Source organism: Bactrocera oleae, chromosome 3 (assembly GCF_042242935.1).
Source record: "Bactrocera oleae isolate idBacOlea1 chromosome 3, idBacOlea1, whole genome shotgun sequence".
Lineage (NCBI taxonomy): Eukaryota > Metazoa > Arthropoda > Insecta > Diptera > Tephritidae > Bactrocera > Bactrocera oleae.
In genome coordinates, this window is record NC_091537.1 from 7,029,028 (window position 1) to 7,043,096 (window position 14,069).

At 31.8% G+C, this 14,069-nt stretch overlaps 1 protein-coding gene across 1 annotated transcript in view; it reads left to right on the forward strand.

The window, feature by feature from the left end:
- LOC106615588 (uncharacterized) overlaps nt 1-10,782 on the forward strand; it is a 28,563-nt gene extending 17,781 nt beyond the window's left edge. The window contains exons 2-3 of the mRNA XM_014231866.3: nt 8,713-8,849; nt 9,885-10,782. Of these exons, the coding sequence (XP_014087341.1) occupies nt 8,750-8,849; nt 9,885-10,444 (660 nt within the window). The 5' untranslated portion in view covers nt 8,713-8,749 and the 3' untranslated portion in view covers nt 10,445-10,782. The remainder of the gene's footprint in view (nt 1-8,712; nt 8,850-9,884) is intronic.
- Nucleotides 10,783-14,069: the final 3,287 nt, after the last annotated feature.

The window sequence follows — 14,069 nt, forward strand, 5'->3', positions numbered from 1 at the left end:
ATTTCATGCGTCATTTGCCTTATTTCAATTACACTAACGGTAAAATTTTATTTATTATATACATACATATTACATACCAATCCCCAACAAATTTCAAAATATTTTTAGTTCCGTATACTACTTCATTTTAGATATTATAGGTATGCTGTTGATTTAAAAAAAAAAATTTTTATTTAAAGTGATAAAAAATGAATGCGGAACCCAGGAAGCATTTTAAATAGCTTCACTTGACAAGTAAATATGTAATTATGCGCAACAATTGTTGGGTGAATAAATACAGCTATACGCACTAGGTTTAACACACAATACGTAATAGACAGTATCAAAGTAATGTATAATATGCAATGTATGTAATTTATACGTGACTCTCCACAACACTATTTAAATTAGTTGGACTAATTTCCACAACAAATTTACTTGCGATTGTCTGGCATTGTCAGCAATATTTTCCCTTTCGATTGTAGAAATTTCAACGAATACTCTTATGTATATATGTATGTATATAATTTGTGTGTAGTCATATGCATAAATATTCAATGAGCTTTTCTCACCTGCGCTCATACTCTGTTCACAGCAACAACTGACCTAACGCAACCGAAATTTCGTTGTGCCCCAGGAAATGTAAAAGTATGTAAGAAATATTTAAGTGCTGCCAAGTATAAGCGAAAATGTTTAGGCTAAGCATATAGTGGGACATCGAAAAGAGAGTAAATGATAAAAATAGATTTATAATGAAAAAGCTAAGTGATATTTTTAGGTTAACTCACCTCTTTTATTTCCTTAGATACCTATATAGGGCTATATAAAATTAAATTAAAGTTCAGTATTAAAATTCCTAACCTCAAAATAGCTTACGTCAACCATAGTGATCAATTTAAGAAATATAATATTGAAAAGTTTTAAAGTTCATAAAATTTATTGTTTTCTAAAGTCTAAAGTGTAACTTTTTAAAGTTTCTATTATATTTCTGAGATTTATGTCCATAACTGAATTATCGAATTTCAAAAAAATTAGAAAATACCTATAAAAGTCATAATATATTAAAGTGTGCATTACTCTATAATAATTCTTGACAATTAGGTGACTCAAAGCCATTCGTTAATAACTTGATGATTTATGTCGCTTTCCTACAGGTCATTGCCTCATGTAACAGCCTGTAACTTTTTACATGTCTGTTTTTTTATATTTCCACATAGTATATACATATATATAAAGATGATGTCATTAAGCTACAATAAGTTTACAATTAACTCACATAATATGCCGTGAGCTTATACACGAGTTCGTGTCTAATTATGCCACCCACTCCAGCTATGACAAAATGATGAGTGATTCCGGTCGTTTCCATGGCTGAATCCTAAAAGAAAAAAATTCTCTCCTATTGTCCGACTTCTATTATTAATGACCTACATACGTCGAAAAAAAGCAAAAAAACAATGACAAAATGGCGACGAAAAAATTGGAATTTTATGCAAAATTTTGATCGTGTTTGGCCTGTCAAATTTTTTGATTTTTGATCATTGGTAAGTCATTGCAAAAAAAATTTGATAGTGAGCATTTGTCTCTGAGTAATCACGCAAATTTGGAAAGTGTAGTTTCGAGAAAAACGCTTTTGAAGATAAACTGATTAAGCTGATTGAATTCAGCGGTTCCATTTTAAAAGACTGTAATTCAAAAACTATTTAAGATATCGATTTAAAATTTTAGTATGTTGTGTTTGCATGTTGTGTTTTTTAAATTTCACACTAGGTGTGCCACTTAAAGTAGTAAAAATAAGCAAAAAAAATTTTCGGATTTTTTTTGTTTTTTATAATTGTTTTTTTTTTTTTTGTAAAAATAGTTTTAAAAAAATATTTAAAAAAATGTACAAAGTTACATTACATTTAACTTGCTATTAACAAGCGATAAATAAAAACAGCTTCCAACTTCAACATTCAGCATTTCCTACACGATAAAAATTCATAAAAAAAATTTTCATATTTTTTAATTTATTAACTATATAATTTATTTACAATAAACGATAAAAATTTATGGAAATATTTTTCATATTTTTTAATTTATTTACTCAAGCAGATAATTGAGCGAAATATTTTGCGCAGACTTGTTTTGGTACTTGTAATACAATAAAAACTAATTAGTCAGTCAACATGGCATTTAAATGGTTGTTAGCTTTCGATGGTTTGTGGGTGCTGTTGGAGTCAACGTGTGTATATTCATATATATGTATGTATATATTCATGTAAATAATACGCATGCGCATTAAGCGTATGCAACAGGTGCCGCCAGACACCAGACACCAAACACCAGCTAATTTATTGCCAACATTCAATTACATGCTTGTTGTTGTGCTGACAGCGAAACACTTACATTACTTTTTCCTTTCTTCTTTATTTGTGTCACTTCCATCACGCTGGCGCATGCGTCAAGCACTTTAAACACCCAACGGGTGTTTCCAAGCATTTCTTTTTTTGCATAGTCAACTTGCTTGGTTGGCTGTCTTTCAAACGTTTAAGCTGCTTAAATATCTAGCGAATTGTTCAACCATAACTCTTTTATTTATTTTTATTTTTAATTTTTTTATATTTATTTTTTGTTAATTACAACTGTCACATTGTCAATGCCTGTCGTGTTGCCGAATGCATAACAAACAAGAGGGAAATGTAATTAGTTTTTTTCAAAGCAAAGGCATCCGCATTTCGTTACATAACCTTAAAATGGTGCTATAGTTATGCTTGCTGACTGCGCTGGGTTTGCAGTTTCTTTCCGATTTATAAATTAACTATTGCTTGCTGGGAATTAAAACAAGAGACACATCGTGATTTAATTTTTATATTTTAATGAAAGTGAAATGGAATCCGCATTTCGTTACATAACCTTAAAATGGTGCTATAGTTATGCTTACTGACTGCGCTGGGTTTGCAGTTTCTTTCCGATTTATAAATTAACTATTGCTTGCTGGGAATTAAAACAAGAGACACATCGTGATTTAATTTTTATATTTTAATGAAAGTGAAATGGAAGAAATCGCATTAATTATGTCTTTATATTTTGTAACGGAACTAATTGACATATTACGTTGTATTGACGTCACTTTAGCAGTCAGAAACTGCATTTTTGTTGAGTTAAGTCAATATTGCATTAATGTTAAGTTATGTTAAGAGTTTTGTTGTCCCTTGTTGGCATACAAATATTCTCTATAATATTCCATTAAAGATTCTTCGGATTCCAGGAGCGTCAAGTTAGATTTTTCTTACTAAAAATAATGTAAATTCCAATACCCATACAAGTTTTCTTATCAAAATCCTCGTTATTTAAATATTTCAAAATTTTTTTTAATAGTTTGTGCCTGGCTCCATAAGGCGCTACCTTGGAAACTTTGCTTTATTAGCCAAAGCTAATATATGAGCATACCCACGATGAAAACCTGAGCTCAATGCATGCCTATAATGCAGAATGTCATCTATCAAAGACAAAAAAGGAACTCAAAACTATTGAATGAAGTATAATATTAATTAACCACCAGAGCTGTCATTAATCCTTGAATTCCACTAGGTAGTCATAAGTTGGCCTAAAGTTGTGTCTCAGTTCAGCCCAACTTAAAACTTGAAAACTCGAAAATTCCATCATTTTATACTGAGTACAAGTCAGGTGTAGTTTTTTTTACACCCAATCCCAAACACACAATCCATCAAGCTTTAGTCATGTTCCGCACTAACTCCTGTACGATAATATTTACATATTTATATATTTCATAATCAACATAAACCCAACCGAGTTTCACAAAGTTGTTTAACCAAATAAGTCAGAGCAACATTTCAGTATTTGATCAGTTAGTCAGACAAACGGTATGTTACCACACATCTTAATATGGATTGTCATTTTGACATGCGTGCGATTTATAGACATATCAGCGAATAGTAAAAGAAATAATAAGCGATTAAATTTCATTAAAGAGATTTTCATTTATCATTTATACAGACATACGATATATTAGAATACATATACAATACTTAATTGTAAAATTAACAAAAAAAATTTGTGCAACCTTTAAAATTGATTAAAATTTTAATTTTATAATATTTTGACATTTTTGTGATTATATAGCCTCAAAACCGCTTACGAATACCATCAACTAAAAATAAAAATTAATTTTTTATTTTTTAAGCTTTATAACCTTTGCGCAATATCTCTATATTATTTCTATAGTATTACTCGTACATCTTTTTTTTCTAATTTGTCCCACCAATTTCAAGATGATTAAAGTGCTATCATTTTTTTTACCTAATTTGTAACCAAGCTTAATGCAGCGACCCACACCGATGTCTTAACTGCTGTGCTACTGGTTTTAAGTCTAAATGCTTTGCTAGTGATTAATGGCCCAACCTAACCTAAATTTTCTTTAATTATTTTTTTTTTAATTTCCATAAGTAGCGTGGTATATACAAAACAATTAAAAGTAAATTTAAATATTTTATATTTCATTATAATAACAATGCAGTTATTTAAATTCAGCCTTGGCTAGCCTCATACAATTTCTAATGTTACGTATACTAGTCGCTTGGCATTTCTTTAAGAACGGCTTAATTAATAACATAGTAAAGATAGTTCTACTTAAAAACTGATGAACTGACCATCAATTGTCCTAAAATGTATATAACTATTTGGAAATAGTCGAAGAAGCACATCGAATTCTCTTCAACCATAAATTATTTTTCGTGGGAGTTTAAGTGACTTCCTAGTCGCTACTTAAACTACGTTTTGTTACAAGCCAATCTCATTACATAAGCATCACTTGATGTCTGCCTTATGCCATTCGAGAAGCTGTTAGTACGCCAGCAAGCTTACCATATATACAAAACTCTTCACCTCTGTTGTAGCTACAACATAAGAAACTTAACGTCTACTAATGGCCTGCAATGACGGAAGTTGCTGCTTCACCACATTTTCTTCTTGGTTGTGCCTACCAAATTGAGTATTTTTTACTATTATCTGCTATTTTCCACTAATTATGTAACTGAGCCGGGCAAGATATGCCTAAAAGTGAATTTTCATGCAGAATTTCCATTCAAGCATGAATGCAACTCATGCAATAATCTAACGGCGGAAACGCCTAAATATACGGTGCATATCTAGTATAGACATGCAGTATTTATGCAAAAGAGCTTCTCTAAAATGCGATTTGGTGGTATCGGTAGCATAAACATAAACAGCCGCCACTTGCTGCAAATTGCTAATATCCATATTCATGGCGAAATCAATTTTCCTTAAGTGCCACGCTTTGCTAACCATTTGCTTTATTCAAGTACCGTTCGTTAGTTGCGCAATTTTGCTAAAACGAACCAAAAAGTATTTGAAAATGTTACTTAAATTGTTTGGTCTGCTGATTCCTGCTGAGATGAGAGAGGGAAATATATTTGCTTGAGCTTACGTAACACAAACTTTTAAGCCAAACTTTCTTACATAAAATTTTGAATAAATTTCCAATTTTGCAAAATCGTAAGATTTATCTTGAAATGTGTAAGACTTTTTAAATTTGGAAACAAAAAACTGTACCTAAACCCAGGCTGTGTGCACAGTGGAGGCGCGGGCAAAAGTTATGAATACAGAGTGAATGAAAAGATTGTACAAATCTAAAAAAGTCAGACACAATTAATAACAATTAATAAATAGTTCACTTATTCATATTCTGCAAAAATATGATAAATAAAATATATTAAAGTTAATAAGTTATTAAAATTATTTATATTGTCCTTTTTTTAGCATAGCGAATTTGCTAACCTAAAAAATTAATCTGAAATGCTTATGAATTTAATAAGTATCGAGCAATAAATTACATTAGCATTTTTTATTTAAAAAAAAATTAATTTCTTAATTCTAAAAAAAACAATTACTTACAAAATTCAAATTATAAATTGCAAATTTACCATTTTTTATTCAAAAAAAGTTTAATTTTACACATTTCTCGATTTATTTTCCAAAAAAAAAATATTTCTTTCTAATTAAAGTATTTTTTCTTTCAAAAAAGCTAATGATTTTACTCAACTTTTATATTTTTATAATAATTTACTAAATATAAATAATTGAAATTTTACATATATCGTGTTTTTTATATTTTTTTCCAAAACAATATATTTTTTTCATATGCAATATTTTTTTCTTTTAATAATTTTTCCAGAAAAAAATTTTTTTTCAAATTAAATAACTTTTTCTTTTAAAGAAATTTTATTTTTACTTAAATTTAATTTTTTTAAATCGAATTTACTAAAAATAAATAATAAACATGTTACGCTTTTATCATTTTTTTAATAATTTTTTTTAAATTTGGTTTTTAAATCAAATAAGTTCTCTTTAAATAAAATTATTATTTACTTATCTTTTATTGTTTATAAATCGAGTTTACTAAATAATATTATATATTTTTTTATTTCTTATCGCCTTAATTTTTTTTATATATTCAATTTTTAAAAAATTATTGTAAAAAATATAAACCGCAATATACTAAAAAAGTTAATAAATTTTAATAAGAAAATAAATACACTAGAGGAAAATCGCCACAACGTGTCTGTGGACCAAACTATACTACTATATAAGTTGTTAACCACCAGCAAACACTTGCCATAAATAAAAATTATTAAAAAAAAAATGTTTAAAACCAAAATAAAACATCTTGCAACACATTTACATAACACATAGCGTAGTGTTGACCCTGCATGTGACTTAATAGCTTGCGCTTAATGGCTTGTTGCAATAATCTTGGTCCAGATGTTCCTAAGCAATTATTTGCTGTAAGCTACTTCTCACGTTTCTGTTTTTATTATTTTTATTTTGCGCATTTAACTACTAGTTTTAACGATATTTTTGAACTCGTGCGCTCAGCTTAGTGCTGCATTCGTTCATTATAACCCCACATTTGGCTTGGCGCGCATTCACATAAAACGACAAATTGCCACATTTGAGGTCGGCTCGTCTGCGCTAATGAACTGTTCGTACCATTAAATGAGTTATAGTTTTAGAAAAGTACAGTTTTTTATTTATTCAAATTTTTTCAAAAGCGCAGTTTTTTATGCAGTATTTAGTGATTCGGTTTTTGTTTTTCATTTTATTCAGATTAAATTTTCGTTTCTATTTGTCATCATTTTTGCGCTTTTCTTAATTGTTTTTATTTTTTGGTTATTTTATACACTTAAATTTTCTTTTTTGTTGACTTACCGTGCCCAGGGGTAGGTCGTGGCCAAAGCGCGTTTGCTTGAAAGCTCCAAAACAATTAACGCCAATTAAATAAGTAGACCAATTCAAATTACAGTGAAAAATAATGCATGTAGCAAGCAAATAGATAAATGAAAACGAAGTAGCAACAACAAACAGGGCACAAATAAAGCCTCGCTAATAAATAGTACAAAATTAATCGAGGTAATAAAATCACAGTTCAATGGAGCAGTCAGAATTACTCAAAACTGGCACACAATTACATTGGCAAAATAAATAAATAAATAAAGAGGCATAGAAGCAAAAGAATGGGAAAAATCACATACAGAAATTATAGGCAAAGGCTGGTCGATAACGGTATTATATGACATTACTAGCCATTTCGTCGCACAGACTTATACCCGATGGAATTTTTAGAGGCCAGCTTAAAAATATATTGTACTTTTCCAGAGTAAACCATTAACTCTTAGGGAATAAAGCGTAGCAAAGTATTCGCGCAAAAATGCAGTATATTTCACGATAAATTTCTTCAGTTGTCACCGAACTTAAATTCCACGTAGCTGCAGTGTGAAAGTAATTAGTGTTCAGATATGGATTATGCTATTTTTTTAAATATATATTATTTTGATTCCTAATAATTTTTCTTTCGTTTAGTAAACTCATTTATCGACGTGTTAAAAGTAAAAAAAACTTATTCGGTCCACCAAGTACCGCTCTATTATTTATCGGTTGTTAACTTGGCGCTGAAATGTAGGCAACGCTTTTAGCCAATGCTGTTCTTCAGTAAGCAAAATTTGTTCTTATTCTTATATCTAATAAAAAATATGGTAGTTTCTTTTCATCCTTTTGATCTCAATATTTTATATTAAAACCTGAAATAAATTAAAAAAACGTATTATACCTTCAAAACAGTTAGACGTTAGGTAAAAGCAAATATATATTCAATAAAAATGAAAAGCGCGCTCGTCTAGCTACTTTATTTGAGCAAAATTGGCTACACCAAAAAATTGACTTTCCTCCAGCCAACCCAGTTTTATTTTCACTTTTTTGATTATCATTTGCGCTGTGTTTACAAAACAATATGCCGGCTTTCAGCAACGCCAATGAAGCGTGTGAACTGGGTGTGTGCTGTTGGTTCACAAAAAAGAGGAAAATCCGTTAAAAGCTAAACAAATGCACCCACATACATAAATTTTCAAATATAGAGAATATATATCTGTGAATAAGTAATAATATATATATATATATACATTAATGTAATAGTGCATTCCAAATTAGCCAAATTAGTCGCTCATTTAAGCACACTTCAATTCGTAAACTACTTCATTAGACGCTTTGTTTTGCATTGTAAATATTTGTTAACACACACATGCATATTGTTCGTATCAAAGCGCTGCTCAAAATATTTTTGGCGATTTCGCTTGATGATTATGGCACTCATTTTGATTTGAGACGTCAAGCTAATCACTTGTTTTTTGCTTTTTTTCTTCTACTCTACTCCCGCAGCTCCAAGAAGTGTACGACAGTTAATAAACCACGAAAGATGTCGCTGTTACGTACTGTATTGTTGCTGGCTTTCGGTGCCACTGTCGCCTTGGCTCAACGTCGTCTAGCGTTGCCGGATCCACGGAGTTGTGCTAATCGTAAGTACTTAAGTGATATTTTTTTGAATAATTTTTTATGAGCAATGCTGTTGGTTGGACCTCCAGAGATGCTTTGAGAAGCTGGCGAACTACTCAACAAGTAATGAGTACCTGATGTTTAAAAGTGCGGCTGAACAGCTACCAAAGATGCATCAAATTGCTTGGGAAAGACTGTCTTAGAAAAAAATATTTATATAAATTTAAACTTTGCCGAAAAAATAGTTGATTCAAGTAGGGATAAGGCTCAAATATCGTTAACTCCATAAAAAAAGAGTATTTCATTAAAACCTTAACCTAAGGTGTTTAATGGGTTTCGTCGAGTAAAAAACGCCCTATTTTCAATAATTTTTTTTTTCATATAAACAATGAAATATTTATTATTTCGAAGATACATATGTACTTGATAAAGATTTTTTCAAATTGTCAAAGGAAAATACTCAAAACTCGGTCATTACGAAAAGAAAAAAAAACGTGTTTGAACTAAGACCATTAGCTAGAAATTAACTAGGAGAGAAAACAAATAAAATGAAAATTGTATTTTCGGCAGACGTTTTTACAAAAACATGTTTCGAGAAAAACGCGTTTAAAGTTTTAGGTGACTATATAGCTGACCTCGCGGGCGCAACTTTCTGAACTGAAATTTCTTGGTCGTAGAGAAATTGGCCAGCTTTAACGTTGACCTAGGCTTCAATCTTCACGAAACTAGTGAAGCAGTTTCAAATGCTTATTTAAACAGTGCCAGGCATCCATAGAGGAGTTATTTACCCATTACCCTTCACTGACTTCAAGAAATGTAGTCGGTATCGTAGGTTGAGTCTCATCTGAGAATAATCTCAGGCAGCTACAGGCTTGCTTAATAATACTTTTACGAGTTAGATTCTATATCTTCCAGCAATTCTTTTCAGAATTTTTGAGAGCTTTCTTAACAATCCAGTTCAAGCGTCATTCTATGGCATCAACAAACAGCACAATCTCTGCTACTTCCAGTCTTAGTCGAATCTAATGTTTACACTTTCTCTCACCCACTTTACACAGGTGTTCGCCATGCCACGTACCGTGATGCGCGCGGCGTTGCCCACTCGTACTTCTTTAGTTGGGAGCATGCGCCGACGCGCAGTCTCGAAGTTGACTGGTTGGATGCGCGCAATATTTGCCGTCGCCACTGCATGGACGCTGTTTCGCTGGAAACACCACAGGAGAATGAATTCATCAAACAGCGTATAGCGCGTGGCAACGTGCGTTACATCTGGACTTCAGGTCGTAAGTGCAATTTTGCTGGCTGTGATCGTCCCGACTTGCAGCCACCAAATGAGAATGGCTGGTTCTGGTCTGGTTCGGGTGCCAAAATCGGACCCACCTCGCAGCGCAACACCGGTGATTGGTCACACACTGGCGGCTACAATCAACCACAACCGGACAATCGTGAGGCTGCACAGGGCAACGATGAGTCGTGCTTGTCGATTTTGAATAACTTCTACAACGATGGACTCAAGTGGCACGATGTGGCTTGCCATCATTTGAAGCCGTTCGTGTGCGAGGACTCCGATGAGTTGTTGAACTTTGTGCGTTCGCGCAATGCTGGTATTCGTCTGTAAGGTGGCGGTCACTGGTTGCTACGAATGATTGCGGATGTGTTGGTTTTACTGTTAGTTTGTCATGGAATGGATTGTGCAGTAATGGTTGTGGATGCATGATCGTAATGTGGTTGGTGACTTGTGGAACGTGACCTTTGTTGCTGTTTTTGTTTATGTTTATGATTTATTTTTATTATTATTTGTAAAGTTTTGGTTTAAGGCTTACCGATTTTTTCTCAATTGGCAAGAAATTTTCTAAGGTTTGAACAAAACTCTGTTTTAGTTTTTAAGAGGAATTTGAAATTAATTTATGTTAAAATTAAAAATAAATCGAAAAAGTTTATTGAAAATATTTCAAATTTATTGTATTATTATTCTCGATTTGCTAAGAAAACAAATTTGTCGCACATTTGTCGTTGTTATGCCTTCTCGACACCGCTAAGTTGCCTAGTAACACGCGCATATGTATGTAGTACATAGATATGTATTTATACGAGTAAATAACCCCTATTATATTATATATAAAATATTCTGGTTTACTGATTTTGTACATTTCGGCCGATTCTTTTTTCGTTTAGCGAGGGTAATGCATTTAACTAACTGTAATCAATAACACAAACAAATTAAAATTAATTGGAAATTTATAATAAAAATTTAAAAAAAGTTATAAAAAATATAAAAATTATATTTGCAAGCTTTTAAAATAATAAAAATATGTACATGAGTATTTAAATATGTATAGTAAAATGAAAATAAATCATTGCATTAGTATTAAATGTGTTTCTCTGTTTGCATCGGCGGAAATAAAAAAACTGTTGCATATGCAAAAGCGCAATACATGTGCAAGTATCCGGTATCACTTGCTGGTGACTGCTGCGCGCCTGATGTAATTTGGCTTATTTGAGTAATATTTTTCTTGCGCAGCTGTCTGCTCATCCGCTAAAATGTTGCATATGCGTAGGCGTGACATGACATGATAAACTTCCGTTACTACTAATTTTTCCCGCTAGGCTGCTGAAATGCTGCATACGCATAGGCGCATCGCAAAAAACTTTTCTCACCGTCGCTTGCTGCGCATTCTGGCAGAGAATGTTGAAGAGTAGAGAAGGAGCAAATGTTAAATGAAAACTTTTTGAGTACTAATTTGTAATTCCACAAGCAGAGAATGTTGAAGAGTAGAGAAGGAGCAAATGTTAAATGAAAACTTTTTGAGTACTAATTTGTAATTCCACAAGAGGGAACATCGAAAAGTATAACTTCGAAAAAGAAAAATACACCACACAATATGCGAAATGCTATAAATAGACACAACGAATATTCCTATATGAAAAATCGTTGCGCATACCTATTTAGATTTATGTTTTCAATTTCTATGATATGACAAATTTATAATTATGAAAAGCCTTCTGAATTAAAAATCTGTATTACCGGTAAAAACCCCAGAATTCATAATAAAATAAACATTTAATAGGCTATTTTTCCAACTTATGTATGTGCGTTATGTGAGCAATTGCTTATTGAACAAAGGATAACAATAAAACGGTGGCTAAGCGGCCACATTTCCACTTTTGTGGCGGCTGAGGTCGTAAGCGGGAAGGGGTTAAGCACAATCCGAATACGAGCCTATACGTTCGAATCCTAAAACGAATTTTATTTAATTTTTTTATTTTATTAATTGGAGTCTAAGCATATCATAATTCAATTTCCTTAATAGCATACTTTACTTCCTGAGATAATTAAAATATATCAGGAAAATATAATATGTTCATATGTTTAGGTTTATTGAATATTTCCTTATTATGCGTATTTACACAAATGTGATAATCACACATACATTCTTAAATACACGTACGCCGATGCTTGCTTCTTCTTGCCCCGCACAAGCAATGACTTTTGTCTACGCTTTTTGCTTTTTGCGAGTTGAACGATCGCAGGCAAGGAGGGATTGGGGCGCACCGCCACATAATTATTTCAGATATATATTTTATTTATCGAATTCAGTTTGAAAACGATTATAGGTATGAATTTATTATATTACGAAAATAATTCATAAATGCATCAGTATTTTTCAATACAAATTAAGCAACATATCAATATATTATGAGCCCTCACTTGACACGCCTATGTGCATGGTGGCAAGCCAACGAAATAACGGCGAGTTCGCGCGGACATTGTGTTGTTGAAAAAAAACCAAATGACGACTTTGCCGACAAACATACATATTTATATACATACATACAAACGAGCTCGCATACATATTGACGCCAAATTTTGCGCATCGTCGCGGAGTTGACAAAATTTGTTTCAATCGACAATTTTGCGACAATGTCGATCGGCTATGTTGTCTCGTTTGTCCTTTTTGCAGTGGTTTGCTATTGAAAGTTGACTTATGCTCTTTTGAAATATTGCGATTACCAATTGGGCTGCATTTTCATAGCGTCGTATTTAGATAAAATGGGCTAAATCGAAAAACTATGAAACAATGATAATAAGTAAACATATAAAAGTACTATATGGACTGTACTTAGAATATATAGAAGTAGTTAATGATTTCATATGAATGGCAATTTAATATAAATTTTGTAATTTAATGCCATAAATAGTGCATAATATGCAAAAATATAAATATTATTTAAACTCGCTAAGAGGTCATGTTGCCAATTCTCCTTTTTGAAGTGAACATCAGACAAATTCTTCAATTTCTGATTTTTAGCAAATGTTGTGAGGAAGCAGCTTGTGGGCAACATACAAACGCGAGGGGGATGGTAGGATTTTCAGTGATACAAATTGTAAAATTGAAATTTTGCTGATTCTTCAATTTTACTGAAGACAAATTCTTCATTCATTTTTATTTTCGCGCATTTGCGGTAGGAATTCTATATGAAAACCAAATGTGGTTTACCAGGCGCACAGAAAAAATAGCGCGGCGCAGAGTTATGAACGAACGCACTTTGCTTTGAAGCAGACGCACGTTCCTTATGAATGAATTTGTTGTCGTTGTAATATAAAATACTTAGAAAATAAGCCGCGAGTTTGCTTGAATATTATTGGCCGATGCTGGTGCGTCTACGTTTTTTTGTCACTTGCGCGAATGTTTGATTTTTTGCGAAAGACATATTGAGGGACATACATATGTACATATATGCATATATATTTGGACATGCGAATGAAGGAAGGCAATTTCAAGAATATTCACATATAGACGTATGTACATTGAAGCAAGTAAACAACAATAGCCGTTTGAGTTCACAGATTAGACAAATATGTTCTAATATCATCTGTGGTGCTGCTTGTATAGCACACTACCTTATTGCAATGAAATGTTTTGCCTAAGTTCAAATCCTATCATATTTTTATATATTATACTATTTTTTATTTTTATAACCCTTTTTTATGAAATGATATTTGAATTCTATTTTAATATTATTTCCCTGATTATTAATATTTTCCTGTCAGAAGTCAATTTCTTTCGTTTTTATTATTTTAAGTTTTGTTTATGCGCATATCAAAGAACATCTGTGCATATGTATGTGTATACATTTTGCTTATAGAGTGGTGTAGTTCGTTTCGTACCCTGATAGTTGTGGTGAAATTTTATTTTCCAATTTGCGCGTTTTCGATGTTCCTCCATCGTAATTAACATTTT